General features: G+C 40.3%; 1 protein-coding gene across 1 annotated transcript; it reads right to left on the reverse strand.

Moving 5' to 3' along the window:
• Positions 1 to 5,684: 5,684 nt before the first annotated feature.
• LNP1 (leukemia NUP98 fusion partner 1) lies at positions 5,685 to 17,666 on the reverse strand. The gene is made up of 3 exons (XM_020784970.3): positions 14,755 to 17,666; positions 7,741 to 8,001; positions 5,685 to 6,683 (listed from the first exon to the last, which is right to left on the reverse strand). Exons 1-3 carry the CDS (start codon positions 14,902 to 14,904, stop codon positions 6,528 to 6,530), a joined length of 567 nt encoding a protein of 188 aa, XP_020640629.1. The 5' UTR covers positions 14,905 to 17,666; the 3' UTR covers positions 5,685 to 6,527.
• Between the last annotated feature and the right edge of the window lie 2,925 nt (positions 17,667 to 20,591).

Here is a 20,591-nt window from a genome sequence, read left to right on the forward strand (position 1 = left end):
ATGAAGTGGAGCATTGTCTGGTAGCAAGATGCCACCTACATCCCAATGTGCCAGATCTTTCACCCTGACCCACAACATCATTCTGCCTGGGATCTCAATAATTTCATGATGTTCCATAATCTCAGGCAGTAATAAGGTCTAGAAGTGCCCAGTAGTACATAGCCTTTTTAGACTTCCAAATAATCTCATGGCTCAAATAGATTTTCAAAATTAGGTTCTGCCATCCATCAAACACCTTAAGAACAAGGAGTTAAATTATGTTGATTACATGAAGAAGTTGCATTCCGGGCATTGTTATATTACAGTTGTTATTTTAAAATAGTTTCCAGCAAGCAATACTTGTTAGTTCCACTGAGAATGTTCTATTTATTGCTGTGAGATTCCATTGTGAAGTTCATGTTTAGAGGCTTTGGTTGGAATCCATTCTCAAAGTATTTCTTCCAATTAATCTCCCCAACAACATGGCCAAAGAGCCCGAAAAACCCACAACAACCATCAGATCCCGGCTGTGAAAGCCTTCAAGAATACAACAACTAAGAAACAATCTACCTTTTTTGGGGGTAGCCCTTAACAGGAAGAACACCATGAAAAATGAGTAGAGAGCAACAACCATCTTCTGCAAATGGTGCTGGAGTAAAATTGGAATCCCTCAGAACATCTATATGATTGTTCAAAACCTCAATGCACCTTCCTCCTACCAACAATGGAGAGATCTACTAAGCCACAGGTAACCAGACTAGAGCGTCAGGTAGGTTGAAAGAATGTATTTCCTTAAAAGGGTTACCAAATGGGAAAAGGTTGCTTCTGAAGTTGTAATAATCCTTCCTTGGAAAGGCAGAGCTGATTACTTCATTTTTGAAAAAGTAACTAGGAATAGTATATATGATACTTGAGAAAGAAGACATTGGGCTAAATCCAATTGTTAGACCCTACTAGAGCAAGCCCATAGGAATCAATTACCGAATGGCGAGTCAACATTTATGTACAGCCTGTTGATTCTATAGCCTTACTCTTGTTAAGTTTGTTGCATTAGATTTAGATCCTTGGCATGTTATATAACGCCTAGTAATCAATTAGGCAATGAGCACAGAAGCTCTGATGTAGGTACAGAATTGCCCCATTTTCAAGGACTTCTCTGCTTGTTAAAACAGAGGGCAGGGCTGGTTTCCTGACCACAGGACATGAAAGCATGTTATCTACATGATTTACCTTGGGAAAAATCCTACTGGATATGGTGTTGCTTATCTCTGAGTAAATCAGAATTAGGATCTCGCTGCTGAGTCACTACTTTTGAAGAATCTGAATTTCTGTTTTTAAAATTCGGATTCAGTGCCAGGAAGCAATAGCATGAATCAGATTATTTCATGCAGCATATATTATTTCTTAAATGAATCATTTAGAATTAGAACATCTGCTTGAGTGTGGGTTTTTGGTAATTTGCAAAATAGTATACAAAAGGAAACATTTTATAGGTCATTGAGTCTTTATTATTTTTATTGCACTTCAAAGCAAAGCTTCAAAACCACATTTTGGTTTATTTTGATAATGAACTTGCAAAATATAACCCTTTCAAAGACAGATTATGCTCACCAAGCCTCTATTTTAAGATCTAATAAACATCAGAAGTCTGAGACCAGAAATAAAGAAAAACATCTGGGCACTCAAAACAGCCCTGATTCCCTTGGCTCAGATCAATGTTTCTTCTTCTTAGCCAATTCCTGTTTACAATGTATTTAGTGTGCCTCAATCCACAATAACCAATGGGATGATCAGGGGAAAACTATGTCAACAATTTCCCCCCTATGTTTAAACTTCTAGCTATTTTAAAGGGATATTGTCATGGATTTTATTTTGCCATGTTGGACTTTGGAGTTTGTTTATTTATTTTATTTATTTATTAGATTTCTATCCCACCCATCTAAAGCAAAAGTCTACTCTGGGAGGTTTACAAATTCAAAAACAATAAAACCAATAAGTGTATACAGTATTATAAATCGAAGATGGCAAAAGTATAAGAAGATATGGCAGGAGGGAAATCCTGCCCAAATAGCCAGGTTTTAAGTTTGTTCCTGAAAACACCCAGAGAGGGAGCCAGGCGGATTTCTACTGGCAAGTTGTTCCAATGGCAAGTTGTTCCACTGTCAAGAAGGCACGGGCTTGTGGGTTTATGGGAAATATCTCTGGAATGTCACTATCTGGGGGATTAATAGTTTTATATTATGTGTATATTGTTTGTTACTGTTATTTTAATGTGTTACTGAGCTGAATGCTGTGGGCATATGTAGTAGTAGCTCCCCAATAGATTGGTGGGATATAAGTATAATAAATAAATAAATGAACAAACTACATATTACTGTAGGAAGCCTGGTCTTCTCTTTTTCATTTCTTTTCTTTTGTTTGACATGGAGTGGAAGCCTTGCCCCACCCAGTGGAGGGTCTTTTGAACATCCTAGTGATTATGGGTAGAGGGAGGTATGGCGATGGCACAGTTCCTATTCATTTCAGAAGAACAGTGAACAGATATGTTTGAAGGCTGTTCACTGTTCTGGCACTGTGACCAACTGTCAGTCTCAAGGTAGTCAGATCAGCTGTCCCTCCACTCTAAATCTGATGCTGCTGAATGCCAGGTCTGTATCCAACAAATCCCAGGTATTATCCAAGACTTTATTCTGGAGGAGGATCCAGACCTGCTGTGCATAACGGAGACCTGGATGGGCAGGGAAGGCGGAGTTCCCTTGACCCTTGCCTATCCTCCTGGTTATGCAGTCCAGCACCAGGGAGGGGCGGGGGGGGGCAAAGATTGTTTATAGAAATACCCTGGAGGTTATTAGGCACTCTTCGGTGGTGAAGCCGGGTTTGGAGGCCCTCCACATGTCGATTGGGGCCAGGGATGGTACTGGGATCTTGCTGGGTTACTGCGCTCCCTGCAACCCAACCATTTCCTTACTGGAGCTGGCGGACTTTGTCTCCACGGTACTGTTGGAATCCCCAAGGCTTCTGGTCTTGGGTGATTTCAACATCCATGCAGAGGCAGAGGTTTCTGGTTTGGCTCTTGAGTTCTTGGAAACCATGGCTTCCTTGGACATGTCCTAACATGTAACAGCCCCACCCATATGGGTGGTCACATGCTAGACCTGTTTTTCTTCACTGAGTGGAATGAGTATGGTCTGATGGTAACTGACCTTGTGTCAGTTCCCTTGTCATGGTCCTAATAAAATGTAACCTCTCAGTGGCTCTCCCTCTCCACAGGGAGCAAAGACCTATTTTAATGGTCTGCCCTCAAAGGCTACTGGATCCTATAGGATTCCAGGATTCCATAAGAGAGATTCCAGCTGATCTGCCTGGCGCTCCTGTTGAGGCTCTGGTTGATGGCTGGCTTGCTGCCGCCACCAGGGCTGTTGACATGGTCGCTCCTAAATGTCCTCTCCGTTGCAGAGCTCAGACAGCGCCCTGATTTAACTAGGAGCTGCGAGATATGAAGCAAAACAGGTGAAGGCTAGAGTGCATTTGGAGATGGTACCCAATGGATTATAATAGGAAAGCTGTCAGGATCGCAACTAACAACTACCTGGCTAAGGTGAGGGCTCCCAGTCGAGCTCACTTCACTGTCCGGATAAGCGAAGCTTCAAATCAGCAGGCGGAACTTTTCCATATAGTTCGTGATCTATCTGGAAGTGATGGGCCTCCTATTAGTATTTCACCTGACCAATTTACAGCATTTTTAAAAACTAAAGTGGAGGCCCTCCACCAGGAGCTCTCTCCTTTTTTGAACACAATAGATTGAGCAGAGACATCCAGCGCTCTGCCTTGCCCGATGAGACTTGATCTCTTTCAGCCTGTGATGCCAGATATGGTGGACAAAGCGCTCAACTGCTGCCATGCCACCACCTCCTCCCTTAACCCTTGCCCAGCCTGGCTAATCAAAGCAGCCAGGACTACAGCAACCGAATGGGCCACAGCAATAATTAATGGGTCTCTCCAAGAGGGAGACACTCAAGGAGACACTCATTAAGCCCATTAGGAAGAAACCAAGCTTGGCGGCAGACAACATTGGCAATTATAGGCCCGTTGCCAATGTTTCTTTCCTTAGCAAAGTGGTAGAGAGGGTGGTGGCTGACCAGCTCCAGACTCTTTTGGATGAAACCAATGCTCTGGATCTGTTTCAGTTGAGCTTCAGGCCACACCACGGTACAGAAATGGCATTGGTCACCCTGTTTGATGACCTGCTGAGAGAGGCTGACAGGGGCAAAATGTCTTTGTTGGTCGTCCTCCATATCTCAGCTGCCTTTGATACCATCGACCACATTATCCTCCTGGGGAGGCTCTCCGAGCTGGGAATCAGTGGTCTGGTGCTTGCCTGGCTCTGATCCTTCTTGGAGGACCGTCCTCAGAGAGTACAGCTTGGGGAGAGTGTTTCGGCCCCATGCAGCCTCAATTGTGGGGTTCCGCAGGGCTTGATTATCTCCCCAATGCTGTGTAATATCTACATGAGGCCACTGGGTGGGGTCATCAGGGGGTGTGGGGCTTCGTGCCATCAGTATGCTGATGACACCCAGTTCTACATCTCCTTTTCTCCAACCACAGTGGATGCCATTCCGTCCCTTCGGCACTGCCTCGAGGCTGTACTGCAATGGATTCAGGAGAATGGGCTGAGGCTGAACCCGGACAAGATGGAGATCCTGAGGGTGGCTGGCCCCTCCGTTAGTGGTTTGGGAAACTCCCTCTCTTTTGGGGGAGTGTCTCTCACCGTGAAGAGTAACGTTCACAGCTTGGGGGTCCATCTGGATCCAGCGCTCGCCATGGAAACCCAGCTGGTGTCAGTGGTCCACTCTGCCTATTTCCATTTGTGGCGGGTTGCCTAGTTGCATCCCTATCTTGATGCTGGGGCACTCACCACTCTGGTCCATGCACTTGTAATCTCGTGATTAGACTACTGTAATGCACTCTATGTGGGGCTACCTTTGAGATTGATGCAGAAGCTTCAAATGGTGCAGAACACAGCAGCCAGACTTCTCAGTGGGACAAGAAAATATCACCATATCTCCCCCACTCTGGCTGCCTTGCATTGGCTGCCCGTTCATTTCTGCATTGATTTCAAAGTGTTAATGATGACATATAAAGCCCTAAATGGTTTAGGACCTCGATATCTAGCGGAACACCTCCTCCCACCTACATCTACTCGAACCAGTCATTCTCACCAGGAAGGGCAGCTGAGGGGCCTAACACCGAGGGAAGCCCAGAGAGAAAGAACAAGAAACCAGGCCTTCTTGGCTGTGGCCCCTCACCTCTGGAATAATCTGCCCCCAGAGCTCTGTCTGGCTCCCTTGCTGGGTGTTTTTAAGAGCAGACTTATGACCTGGCTCTTTAGGCAGGCTTTCCCTCCTGTCATCACTTGATTTTTTTTTCTTTTCCCCATCTTGAACTATATTACTATTGTTGCTTTTTATTTTATTATATTGTTTTTATTCCATTTTATAAAGCAGCATAAATTAATGATAAAAAGGGGAACAAGGATTCCCTTTCCACACTTTCAGCAAAATCCTAGGTATATTTATTTGGAATTAGTTCCAATGACATTGGAATCTAGTAAGCATTCTAATAATCCCATGACTCTTAGCATTAAGGTTTACTTTTCCAGATGCTTTTCTCCCTTCAAAGCTCTGAAACCAGATACTGTACATGGGTGGGAAGGGTTGTTAAAAGAAAAAGCTACAGACAAACCCACATCTAAACATGCAGCTTTCCTGTGATCATAACATGTGGTTTAGACCTGACAAGACATATGAATCCTGGAAAATACAACATGGAATGGAAAATTTAAGTGGGACAAGGCATTATAAGTTTGATGGAAAAATAGTAGTGGAAACATGTACTAGCTCCTGTAAGGAATGTAGATGACGAGATGCATTAGGGAAAATGTGCTAGAAAGAGGATGAAATAAAAATTAGATTGGTTTGGTTTATCTGTGGCCCCTTTCTTAAAATACTTTAATATATAGCACATGTTATTTATACAAATATGATTTAAAATATGTGTGAACCATGGCTTGACATGGAATATTCAGAATAATGTCTAAATTGTTTGATTCAAAATTAATACCTTAGATTTAGTGAAGAAAATATTGGGCATCCAATTCATACTGTTCAATGAATTTAATTGTAATTGCTAGATGTATTTCTCCTCTACTTTAACTAGCTGAACCATACATTACAGATGATCTGTCATTAGAAGCGTCAAAAATGCATGAGTGTCACAGTTGCAACTGTCCTTATATCTTACATCTTGCAGTTTAGCTTGTTCTGTTTGAGATTGATATTTATGAGTTGAACATGTCCTTGTTTACAAATCTGTGCTTGGAAAATGTATGTGGAACACTAATATGGTTTCAGATTCAGTGATGTGTTACTTGCTATGTACAGTTTTATGCCAAGTGTCAGAACCTATTCTACATGCTTTCTAAATACAAAAATCAATCTATACTTATTTATACAAGCATGTTTTCAGTTTATGCTTATATTTCATGGAACTTATTGGCTGTGTTTTCCAAGTGGGAGTTCAACGCTGTGTTCTCCTTCCTCGTGCTCCGTTTTCGGCTCCTTCTTTTCTCCTAGTTTCTTAAGAAACCTACACCTGGGAATACGCAGTTTTTCTCTTTCTCTCCGCTCTTTCATTCCTTCAGGTTCCTGAAAGAAAGAAAAATGAGGCAGAAAATCAAAATTAAGTTTTTCAACAGTCCAAAACAAGGTCTGAGTGTTGAAGTCCATGTGGATTCTCTGCCAATGAAATACATTTTCTAGGTGTGCAGATTTGTGTTTTTGGACTACAACTCCCAGAATTCTCCAGCCAACATAGCTACAGCTACCTAAGGCATTCTGGGGGTTGCTGTTAAAAAAAACCTCAGTTCTGTCATGCAACTGCAAATCATTTAAGAGCTTGCTTTTAGGTGGGAAGAAAAAGCCACTATGACATCATCGTTGTTGTCTCATGTTTTTTATCCTGTCTTTCCACCAAGGAACTCAGTATAGCATTAATGGTGTGTTGTTCCTATTTTATTTTTCACAGCAAACAGAGAAAGATGTAAGGGATTCCAAACCATTTAGTGAGCTTATAGCTGTGTAGGGAATTAATTGTCTGCTGGTCTTTCATATTCTACATGCCAAATTTCTGAGAAGTAACTATTTTGGATTGTAATTTCCATACTCAGCTAATCAGCATGGCTAGATAACATACTGAGTGATGGTGGGAGTTGCCATCTAAAGCAATAATTTATTCAAGCTCCATCTAATGCTAGCTGCTATACTGCTTGGGATGCAGGAAGAGATGAGAGTTTGCAGTTAGAAGATACTAAAATGTAATTCCTTTAAAGGATTTTGGGGGTGTGCCAGGTAAATCATTGATGAGTATTTCAGGCAGCTGGAGATGGAAGGGAGGAGCTTGAAAGCAATTGCCAAAGCGTAGTTTATCTGATTTGTCATCACACTTAAAAACAGTCAGAATTTCATTCATCTTCTTAAATGAAATAAAATATTAAATTAAATAATTTATGTTATTAAAATGATCATAACATTTTACCGCCCGGAGAGTGGCAAAACTAATGGGGCAGTACAGAAGTGGAAATGAACAAACAAATAAAGAAATAACGGTGGTGTACGATTCAGTTTGACTAGCACATGCAAAGCATAAGTATAACATGATTTTCATCACAGGTTTCATGGCGTTTGACAAATCGTTGCTACCTACCAAAGAAACTGAACGCTTGTTTTTGAAATGCAGTTGCCTCTCAAAAGATTCTGAAAACTCCTGGATGGAGTTTGATCGGCTGTTCGGTCCACTCGCCCCATGAGAAGAACTACTATTTGAGGACTTTCTGCATGCCTTCATGTGGCAATAGCAATTTGTCTCCTCATCTTTTCGCAATTCTTTACCATTTTTCAGATGGCCCGTTGATGGGGTCCTCGTAGAACCATGAAGTCTTGTCATATGGATGGAAGACAGCTTAGCCTGTGGAAAGAAATAATTGTTTCATACATTAAAACTATAAGTAGATTTTATACAGAAATCTGCCATAAAATATAGAACCTACTGCATGTTTCCTGTTGACATTTCAGGTTTCATAGAAAGCATTTAGGTTGATTGGAGATAAAATAAGGTATAGGTTTTGAACCTTGCATTGACAGAACATTACCATGAAGGTCTATGCATAGCCCATGATTTTCAGCACTGTCCTAGTATCTTATTACAGAGCTGTGGGAGAGGCAGATTCAGCTGTACATCTGATGGTTATCTAATTTGATCCAGATCTGAATTTGAATCTTGATTAAGAAATTCAGATCTTTGTGTCCTTTATAGAAAATCAGCAAGCAGCTGCCGCAGTGATCAAAACTAACACATTTCAGAAGAGCAGTAGGGAGTTTTATGCAAAAGCAGTGTTTGCACTTCGAGAAACCCCCCCTGAAGGCACTGATATCCCCCCCAAAACTAAAAGACGACAGAAAAAGAGCAAGTATTTTTTGTGTGGACAGTTATCATGAGAGCAGCATTCACAATAGTGGTCTCCTTACTGAAACAACCTGTAAAATTTCAGAAAGCTTTATGTTATCTTTTGAGTACAAGGAGAATTTGGGATGATTTGTATTCCCTTAACTCCCCCCAATTACTTTTGGGATAATTTGCATAAAATGGGTAGATGTCACAGATGTTTTCCTAGGGAAGAAAGCTGCAAAAATTAAGAAGGATAAATTGAGGGACGTCTCTTTACAATATTTTCACTGTTCAGGGGCAGAATAATATAATCCAGTCTGCAAAAAGAGGTGCAGACACCTGGATATGATGATAACTGAAAAACAGTTTTAATGTTATTATCTTCAGCTCAGTTGGTGTCAAACTAATAGAAAGTGGGAGAGGATGGTGTGAATGTTGCAGTAAGGCCAGAACTTGCGGACTCAAAGTGCTGGAATATTTTGATTAGCAAAGATGATGATGTTAAAGCCACCCCCTCAGGCTTGTCTGTTCCTACTGCAATCCTCATTGTAACTAAGAGAAAATTGATTTTCCTATACTGTTGTGAGTTGCCAGTTTTAATGGAAAATATTTTTATGTGTTTGGCCCCAGATGGATAGTTACGACTCTTAATTTTACAAAAGACCTGCTCTAGAACTGGTGTGTTGATTTGGAGACAGTTTCTCCTTGAAGAAAATGTCCTCGAAAATCTTGGCCAGATGGTCTTCATGGAAATTTTAGATGTCTCTCTAACATCTCACAGAGCTCTTCAGGAAGCCCAGCAGGCCGATCCTAATATATTGAGTGTAATGCTTTGGATCACAGATGTTTCCTCTCTCTGTCTTCCTGCACAACCCCACCATTCAAAGGTGCATTGATATGAATTAATATATAGATGCCTGCATTTTTTTTATTCGCCTTGGGACCATGGCTATGGTGACTCTTATTTGTAGTACTTGTGCCTCAATCTAACAATACAGTATATAGAACTCTCGGTGACGGGTCTCCACATCCTGTAGGATCATTTCCTCTTGTACAAATCTGCCTGGGTTTTGAGATCTTTGAGGGATATTTGGTTCCAGGTTTGGAATGCATCAGAACCAAAGCAACACATATACTGTGTTTTCCAAACATCACTGTGATTGCTGCTCTTCAGGCTGAGATTACTCTTTAAGAATGTCCAGGCTATTTACAGCTTTAAACTTGTGCATTTTCATATCGCCTCTCTGCTGTGCCTAGACCTATTTTGAGCCTCTCCTCAATTTTAATAATCTCTTTAGGATCAACTAAATTATGAAGTATTGACTAGAGAAATTGAGGGATCATCAAACCATCTTGCTACCTACATATCATTGCAAGAAAGTATCAGAAGCAGTGACTATATTGACAAATAATACTGGAAATGTTCTGGGAATGGGACAGTCAGATCTGCATTGCTTTCCATTCACTACACAATGTACAAGTCAGTGCAAATCAGCCTGGAGTTTCCCTCCCATAGTTTTTCCTGCACTATTGGGGCTTATACTTTTTTGACAGTGAATGCATTCACATAGATTTAGGCAGTGTAACAGCTTCAGCCAATGTGGAAGAGCCTGTGGCTGTTCTATTTAAAGCCATTCCACTTGGCCACGTGGACCAATGAGAGATCTGGGGCAGTGGGAAATCTGGTGGCCATTTTAATCTTCTCTTCTCAAAACCTTGTGCCTGGGGGTGCTTGTTTTCGTCTCCCTTTCCCATTCTGTTTTTGCTTTGTTTTGTTTTAAATAATTGCTGCCCTAGTGCTAGAGTAGCTAGGTGAACAAAGGAAGAAAAAAAAAGAGTGAGGAGTCAGCAGAAGGAGAGGAGGATGTTACCAATCAGCTTTATTTACAGCTTTTTAAGGTAGTTCTGTTCTAATCATGCTTCCTGCACATCTGAATGGCCAGAGCAGAACTATCTTAACAAAGTACAAAGAAGGATGAGTGCTCCCTTCTCTCTTATTGAGTTTTGTGCAGCTGGTTGAAGCAAATTAACTTGTGGAAACCTGACTTCGTGGGTGTGATTTCAAAGCAGATCCATTCACATTTTTTCTGCTTCATAGTTGCACTTCTAACCTCTTGCAAAGGTGCCTCATCCAATAGAGACTTGATGAAAGCAAACCATCCAAGGTGTTTCTGAGTTCTTCTTCCTGGCCTTAGGAAAGCAAAAAAATGATGCTGTCTGAGGAGGCCTTAATGCTAGCATTTGCCCACAGTTAGAGCTGGTGCTACCACATCTTGTGCAGAATTCCCTGGGTTCTGCCAGGAACAACTGGCACAGTCATAAGAGGTTCTGACTTAACATGCATGAGGATGATTTTCAAATATATTTGTGTTTCAGAATAGTAAATGTATTTTCACTATGGTAATTGCTGTAGGAACACCAGCCTGCCTCCTCTGTCATGATGAAAGTATAATACATTAATGATCATTACGTACTGTAAAATCAATTCCAACTACAGCAATCCTTTCCGGTGTTTTCTAGCCATAAAGTACTTAAAAGTGGTTTATTAGCCCCTTCTCCTGGTGGTGCTCTGGAACACTACAGCTTTCCCAAAGCTACAACAGGTGGCAGGGCATGTAACCCTACCAGCCACGTAGGTTCCAAGTGGTCCTAATTTGCCCCTCTCCATTACTGCTTGTATCCTAATATGGGGGGCGAGAATCATTTTTAAATTAGTGTGTGCTTTGGGGGGGGGGAAAGGACAAATGTAGAAATTGAGGGGGCTTGATGTAATTTCTGTGTATGTTTGGCATATTGCAGCAAGAAGTGACATTGTGAATATGAATACAGAGCTTTTTATATGGGACCACCTGCGAAGTACTGTCAGTGAATTGCATCTGTCATGTGCTGTGAACATTCATCTTCTCTAACAAATGGTCAAACCCACAAATAGTTCGGTAAACTATTATGAAAACAGACCACTTGGGGTTTCAAAGGACATTAGAGCAGTTGCTGTTGTGCCACCTATATCAGAAAGCAGCAGGCAAGATGTCATGTGCAACAAAAAATTTATGAATGGAGGGAAGGGAACTGTGGGTGGGTGTTGTTATCTAGCACAAACCATTATCTGTTCATTAGAACACAACCTTCAAATGTTCCTTTCTTATGAACTTTAATAAGATAGCTAGTCAGGAAGGATGCTGGAAAATGTAGGCCAGCGTAGCATGTCCACTGTGGGCATTTCCACTGTGGGCAGAATTCCCACCCCACCCGCTACTGGGGGCACTTTAAGGCTTCTCTGCCTTTAATCAAAAAGATATACTTTCATTATGGCATATGTTAAATATTTGTATGACTTTTTAGTGAAGAGTAATCCTGTGAAGCAATCCTGTATATGACATCTGATTTTATAGGGTTCTGATAATAATGATCATCCTTTGCTTGCCACATAATGTTCATCAGTTATTGGCCAGAAACCTACTAACTTGTGGATGAAACTCATGCCAAAGTTAGTAGAAATAAACCAATTTTAAATCTGTGGTAAAATAAACAACCCTGTGCCGTCACAGTAAAATACCATTATTTAGGTCCGAATAACATGATTCCTGGGCAAAAATTTCACCCTTCTGTTAGTGTCATGTAGCCAGGATTTATAAACCAATTTTATTTAAGAAAAGAAAGGATTCAACAGAGGTTCTTCTTTGCAATGTAACCACCTTCTTGGTACAGCAAACTGCTCTGTCTAGCAAAATTCCAATCACATTAGAAGGCAGGAGCCTGATTTGTCATCGGGATTGTATACATATGTACACACATGGCATAACACACGCACAAACTGGAAGCATTAAAGTGTTATTTAAAAGTAAAAACATAATTGTTTGGCAGGTTTACAATCCTCTGCCCCAGAAAACACATTCAACTACTTTGTATTGCTTTTATAATATTCTTAGCAGACATCTGAATTTTACAGATTTGTAATTTTAGATGTGGGTAAGTTGTGCTTTTTTAAAAAAAAACTTTTTAAAAAGTTGATTTATTAATCGTCGCAGGCTCTCATGATGAGGGGGTGGGAGATACATTGAATTAACAACATCAACAAGCTTTTCATTTTATTATTACTATGTCTGGTGTGGTAATAGAATGAAGAAATGTCTGGATCATTGACATTGCAATTCCAGAGGATGCCAGAGTTGAAAATAAAGAACTGGAAAAATTTCACAAACCACAGAAACCTAGCAATTGAAACATCTCACTTGTAGATGAAACACACTTCAGTGGTCCCCATAGTTATCGAGGCTTTGGGAACCATATCAAGAAATTTCACATAGTATTATAAGCAGTTGCAGATCTCAGAAACAACACCATGAGAGCTACAAAAATGGCAATATTAGGAAGAGCACAAATACTGTGCCAATATTCGATAGATTTTTGATTAAAACTTGCATACGTTATACATTTTTATAATTCTGACAGTTACTTGTGTTTTTGAATAATAATTATAATTATAGTGATTTGCTACATTGATAAAGTTTGGAGAACCTGTTTTGTTTTGAATGTGATTTTCACTTTTATGCAGCTTTAAAGACAACAAGAATCTGATCATAAAAAGGGAATATAAACTAGCTGCCATCCCAGTTTCCTCTCTGTCCTGTTCATTTCACTCCTACTCCAAAAGAATACTGAATCTATCTAGACTCTTCCTGAGTTCCACATCCAACATAAGGTGGGGAGATGGAGTGGGTAGAGTAATGATGAGTTGCAACACAGTGCAAAGGATTTTAAAGCTCTTTGTTTGTCTGAGTAAATATATCACACCAACAGCCCCCTAACAATAATTAATGTAAACAAATGCTTATTGACTTAAGCAGATAAATGCAACCATCTTGTGTGGAACCTGGTTCTATATTTTCACCAGTCGTTCTTCGAGCTATGATCTGCTTTGCAGACTGGAAAATTAATTTAAAAATATCTTCCTCTTGTGTTATGGAACTTGTCATCACTCCCTTCCTAACTGCAAACTTAGACAGGGACTGTTGACAAGACTGAAGCCAAAATGGGGCCACTAAAAAGGAAGAAAAAAAGGTGGTGTCAGCATTCTTATGGAAATCTTCAGGTTCGTAGTGGTTAAAAGAAAATTAAAAATAAAGTATAAAGCAGGAAAAATGAAAATAAAAACCCTGCAAAAACTGAGCCCATGCAACAGCTGAAGAATGCTGCATCAGTTATAAAAGAAAAAAAAGAGGAGAGGAGAAGGAAATGGAATGGGTTACCCTAAAGGAGTCCGTAGCTCTTATCCAGCACGCTGAATAAAAGCACTCCTATTAGTGTGTGAAGGTATACTGCAACATTTTGTTGCAGGTCTCCCTTATGTATAATGGTATGAACTTAGGGGCCCCATGCCTCTCAGTAAGGCAGAAGGGCTCAGGAAAATATTAGTCTTCGAAAAAGCCAGACCAACATTGCTGTAAAAGTCTGACTGGGACGGGACAGCCTCGTTGCTCTCTAGGAGCTGAGAAATACTGAAGGCAATTCAGGGCCAGCAGATGAAAAAAGAAAGCAAGAGGGGGAAATGGCTTGCTTAAGCCCTTAATAAAATACCTTAATAAAATAGCAGGGGTATATTTCTGTTAAGGTCACCTTCTCCTACAGTATTTAATTATTCCCCACGCCTGCAGCCTAAGGTGCTAGAGCTCTCATCCTAGTTCTGGAGCTACTCATCGAGATTTGGGAGTTGCAGCAACAGAGGGAGGGTTACCCAACTGTTCGTTTCCTTTCTCATATAATCCCTCCACAACCTCCTATTTCTTAATACATGTGAAACATCTCAAAACATCCACAAGTCAACCCTCCACCATAGCTGGACCGGAGCTGAAAGTTACTTCCCATTCTATATTCCATCTTGTTTTGACCCTTTCTTCATCAGAACTCAGATTCATGCATGCATGCAGGTGATGGCTGCCCATGCATTTCTTATTTCATTTCTTGTTATGTAAATATGGCTCAGCATTTTAATGCAATAAAAGGGGTTCTGTTCCCTCAGTGCTAAATAATCTTCCTTGAGAAACAAGGGACATGCACCAGTATTTTACTTACTAGCTCTGAATCTGAAATGCCATCATCTCAACACTGAGGTTGAAAGCCGTTTAGTATTTACATCTTGTTGTGCAGGTAAGGGAAAAGAACCCCTGATTCAATCTTAAGTAGAATGCATGTCACCACAGCTGATGGTTATATAGTATTCTTGGTCCTTCCCCCCACTCTTTTCTTTTTACATTTTCCTTCTCACAGTCTTACCGGAAGGGAGGCTCTCCTTTCATCAAAAGATCTTGCTTGATGTTTCTTGTGTGCTCTACTCTCTTGTCCATGTTCATCTGTCACACTGTGTCCCCAGAAACTGCTCATCCATTTTGCAAAGGAGACATCATCATCCTCTTCATAGTCCATGTACAAACGGGAAATATGTACGTGAAACAGCCCTGCTGACTTAGGGAGCCACCCAGCAAGGAAGGATTATAGTGCTGTAATTTCAAACTACCTCTTCAAAAGAGAAAGCCCTACAACACACAGAAGGGCAACCCAATGAATGTCTTGGCCCACGGTTGCCCTTGGTCTTCTCTATATATCTGCAAACCAAACCCTGATGATCTATTTTAAAAGTGTTGACTTGCTTCTAACCTTTCCATTATAGAAAATCCCAATGTAACATACCCTGCAGGCTGGCAAGTGTACTGGGAGGCCTTACTCATGTTCTAGCTGCTGAGTGCACAAACTGTCAATACCAATGGAAAGCTGTCCATAATAACATGCCTGGAAGGCTCAGCCTTTGATTTGGTTCCAGCATGCAATTTCGGGAAGCAGAACTGATGTATCGACCATGTTCAGGAACTAGCACAACATGGATCTTAACTTGCTCTAGGAATTAAATAACTTTTCCACCTTCAGTACTGGAAGTGCACACTCTATGTTTACAAAAAGGCTTTCCTGGGAGAATTCTATTGGCACAGTTGACCAACACGAGTCTTGTGAGGAACATCAACACCGACTTCCCTGCTACATGTGATGGGGTCTTGTTATAATGTACATGTCCCAAACATGTCCCAAATGGAGCTTGGAAAAATTACATTTGTAGACATAAGTCCTCAGCCAACATGGCCAAATAATTATTATTTTTTGAAGTTCAAGTCCCAAAGTGCATTACTTGATTTTTATAAATGGTAATTCCACAAATATCTCTGCAGATTAATCTAGAAACATATCCATATCAGAGATGCTTCATGAGATCAGGTCAATATTGCTGCTTTACATTAATCTTCAGAGCAACCTGGTTCTTGTTGATGGAGTGGCTTCTTGGAGCATCGATCACTTTTGACAGCCATGCATCCCCATCTGAAATACACCTTCTGACTCGAAATATTTAGAAGTGACATTTGGAATTAAAAAGTTAAAATAAAATGCTGCTGTGCTTGCTGGCAAATTTATGGGGAACATCTATGGAAAATACAAACATCGGAATTCTTTGATTTAGAATAATGCAGAGAGTATCTACACTACACAACTGGAAAAGTTTGGAACTACTTGACTTGCCATAGCGCTGTCCTTCAGCCCCATGGAATCCTGGGGTTTGTTGTTTTGTGAGGCAGTCGGCAATCTAGAGAGCTCTAGTGTACTCTCCAGATTATTGCTCTGGAGTTCTCTATAAGAGGAATCTACATACTTCACCAAAGAAATCCAAGCATTGTGACTGTTTTATAAATATAGCTTGTATTGAATTTAATGTCTTTCCCTGGCCATGAACTGATATAATAAACTAGCTGAACTGAATTGGATTCCATAGGGCAGATCCAGGATAACTGAAGTGGTATCAAAGTGCTATAAATGTATAACTTGTCTAAAATCATGAGGATACAAAAGCCAACTGAAACAATTCTTATGTCTCCTCCTGACTCTCGACATGTATGTCATACCCTGCAGAGACTGGGGAAGACAGCTCTAAAGCCTGCGGGTAGCCAGCAGAAAAAAATATTTTTCAAATATATTCAAGCTGGATAACTTTAATGATTGACACTTTTAGAAAGGCAATTCCAGGTTACCTCAATGGGTGTGAGGGCTCTTTTTGCATTTTCCTGCTCACAGTCTTACTGGAAGGGAGGCTCTCCTTTCATCAAAAGATCTTGCCTGATGTTTCCTGTGTGCTCTATTCTTTTGTCCATGTTCATCTGTCACACAGAAACTGCTCATCCATTTTACAAAGGAGACATCATCATCCTCTTCATACAAGCTGGATTCCGAAGGGGCAGAGGAACTAGAGACCAAATTGCTAACATGTGCTGGATTATGGAGAAAGCCAGAGAGTTCCAGAAAAATATCTACTTCTGCTTCATTGACTATGGAAAAGCCTTTGACTGTGTGGACCACAGAAAACTATGGCAAATCCTTAAAGATATGGGAGTGCCTGACCTCCTTATCTATCTCCTGATAAACCTATATGTGGGACAGGAAGCAACAGTTAGAAATGGATATGGAACAGCTGATTGGTTCAAAATTGGGAAAGGAGTACAACAAGGCTGTATATTGTCCCCCGGCTTATTTAACTTATGTGCAGAATACATCATGCGGAAAGCTGGACTGGAGGAATCCCAAGCCAGAATTAAGATTGCTGGAAGAAATATCAACAACCCCCAATATGCAGATGATACCACTCTGATGGCAGGAAGTGAAGAGGAATTAAAGAACCTCTTAATGAGGGTGAAAGAGGAGAGTGCAAAAATGGTCTGAAGCTCAAAATTTTAAAAAAACAACAACCTAAGATCATGGCTGACCTCTGAAGAATTGATGCTTTTGAATTGTGGTGCTGGAGGAGACTCTTGAGAGTCCCCTGGAGTGCAAAGAGAACAAAACTATCCATTTTGAAGGAAATCATGCCCGAGTGCTCACTGGAAGGACAGATCCTGAAGCTGAGGCTCCAATACTTTGGCCATCTCATGAGAAGAGAAGACTCCATGGAAAAGACCCTGATGTTAGGAAAGTGTGAAGGCAAGAGGAGAAAGGGATAACAAAGGATGAGATGGTTGGACAGTGTCATTGAAGCTACCAACATGAATTTGACCAAACTCTGGGAAGCAATTGAAGACAGGAAGACCTGGGTGCTCTGGTCACAAAGAGTCGGACATGACTTAACGACTAAACAACAACAATCCTTCCATATAATCCCCTCTATCTTTTTGTCACAATTTATTTAGTTTGTAGATTATATTTTTCTGATTATCATTAGATTTATGGTAATCAGAATAATACTGTACAATCAAAAGAAGCCTTAAGCAATTATAACCTTGATGAATGTCCAAAATAGCCTTACATTTGACAAGAAAAATATAAATGACTCTGAAATGAAGGCCTTTTATTTGTAGAGTTAAGCCAGCATAAATCATGTTAGTTGTTGTCCATAGTGCTGTCTACCATTTCCTCTTGCCTCGTCTCCTTGTGTAAACGAGCCATTCATAGAAGGTTTCTTCAGTCTGAAAAGCAGGTTTGTCTCCTTTGAGGGCAAACTTGGGAGTGTTTCTCCATCAGAATCAAGAGGTAAAAATGTTTAGTAGACCACCCAGACATCTTCTCACTGTATTTTTTATGCTTATAAGATTTTTGCTTGTAAAAGCAACCCTTGATGGTTATAAATATGTTATTGATTTTATCTACCTGTTTTTAATATAATATTGGTTTCATTCTTTTTTATACTTACTGTTTTTAGCCTGTTAACATCATCTTTTAAATGATGTAAGCTGCCTTAGTTGGGTCCTTTTTAAGGAGAAAAGTGAGATAATATTATTGTAAATAAAAAAACCAAGTTTTTGTAGTTACAGTTTCCTTTTATATGAAATATAGATTAAATAAAAGCATGTAAAATAGTGTGAGCCTGCTGACTCAAGAGAGGGGGCATTTTGCTGGATGCTCCAAGTCTATGGGACTCTCTCCCATGTAAGAGTCCTTCAGCTGGCAGGCAAAACCCTTCCTTTTCAAGCAAGCCACCCAGAGTGGTAGAATATACCAGATGGGCGGGATATAAATCGAATGAATGAATGAATGAATGAATGAATGAATGAATGAATGAATGAATGAATAAATAAATAAATAAATAAATAAATAAATAAATAAATAAATAAATAAATAAATTGGACACCAAGGTGAGAAATGAAATTAAGCAGGGTGTGTATGTGTTTAGCATAATTTACAGTTTTATGATGAGGTTTTAATTGGTTTATTACTGTTTTAAAATAAGGCAAAGTAATATTGTTATATATTTAATTGTTTCTAGTATTATAATTTACTAAGATTTTAGTTCTTTATGATTTTTAATTACAGTATTTCTAAGTCATCTTGGGTCCCTTTCTGTGATTAAGGAGGGACAGAAAGAAATAAAGCATGCAAGCATATAAATACATTGATCACCATCATCTTGCTGTCATAATGATCAGTGAGAGGATCAGAGAGTGAAATTCAGCTTAAACGATGCCCTCCGCCTTGAAATCAGATAGAAGAACAATACTATATCTAAGAACAGCTGTGTGAATCTGTATATATATCCTGAACCTGTATATTAAGAAACCTCTTCTGAATACTGTATATGCTAGAAAATACAACTCTGCAGTGATATCAATTAAAGAAACCTCTGGGTAAACGCTTGCACTCCTGGAGATCGCTCCAGTCACAGGATTTCAGTTGAGCATGAAACAGTGTTTTCCGACTGACTTTCATTGGTAAATACTATCAAAAAGTTCTAGGGGAGGAGTAGTGAAGAATGAAATAAGTTCAAATACTGCTTAAAAACCCAGAGATTTCTCTTCTTGTTGTTCTTAGGAAAGCTTCACAGATGCATATGCAACAGCAGATTGTTGTCTTCCACCATTAAGACCACCAGGGAAGCCACCATCCGTGTTCAGTGTGCACCTCCCACCGGTAAAAACACAAGCCAGGCAAACATCAGTAGCACCTTCATCAAGCACAGCAAGTCCTTCCTCTCACCCGGTGCGAGCCACAAACAAACACGTGCTATCTTCTTCCCCAGTGCCAAACCCTGTTTTCCTCCCTCCGTTGAATATTCAAGGCAAGAAAACAGGAGGAAAATGCAATTCTCTTCCACCACTGAACGCTGCAGTCAGACAAGCTGAAGCCATACAGGAAGTGTTTTATTTGCAGGTGAGCAATCCATGCACAGAAAAGTGACTTAAAATTGTATTCTCGAAGGCTTTCACGGCCAGGATCTGATGGTTGTTGTGGGTTTTTCGGGCTCTTTGGCCGCGTTCTGAAGGCTGTTCTTCCTGACCTTTCGCCAGTCTCTGTGGCCGGCATCTTCAGATGACTGGAGTAGGAACTCTGTCCATGCTCTGTCTTAAAATAGCCAGGCTTGTTTTGATTGTTTTGGTTCAGATAAACAGCAAGCCCATCCAACATCCCCATTGTTCATACACTGAATAAGAAACAAACAAACAGGGTGCTGTGGTTTTTCAATAATCATAACGGAACATGGAGAACAGACACTGGTCATTCTCACACTGCTTCCTGCTACAGATCTGTATCTTTATGGTTTATACCGTTTATTTTATTCTTTATTATACTGTTCATACTGCAACTTATTGCATGCCCCTTGCCCTTTAGTTGTCTTCTTGCCCCTCTCCATCTTCTGTTTTGCACATGCTACATGGCACACTCACTTCCTTTATGAGGAAGGCTGGGGGGTATGTGTGCCATAGTACCAAATGCCAAATTGATTTGATTTTATGTTTCTCATCATAGTAGCTTGCTCCCTTTTCATCATGTCCTCATACTGCCAGGAATGTTACACAGTGAGCCAACGACAAGGAGGCCAGAACCTGGCCTAGAGTGGTCGTTCGACTAGATAGGCGGGGTATAAATACAACAAACAAACAAACAAACCTGGAATTAGGGACTCGAGCCACGTGCTTGGGGTCAGCAGTGGCTATAAGATTGTTTTACCAACATGTCATGCCAGCATGTGCAGTCAATGCAAAGGAGAGAGAATAATGGTAGAGTTATACTGAAGACATATGAATATACTCAATGTAGGTAGGAAGTGGCAAAATTTAGATTTGGTGCAATGGAAGTAAAATCTGATT

This window comes from Pogona vitticeps, chromosome 3 (genome assembly GCF_051106095.1).
Source record: "Pogona vitticeps strain Pit_001003342236 chromosome 3, PviZW2.1, whole genome shotgun sequence".
NCBI lineage: Eukaryota > Metazoa > Chordata > Lepidosauria > Squamata > Agamidae > Pogona > Pogona vitticeps.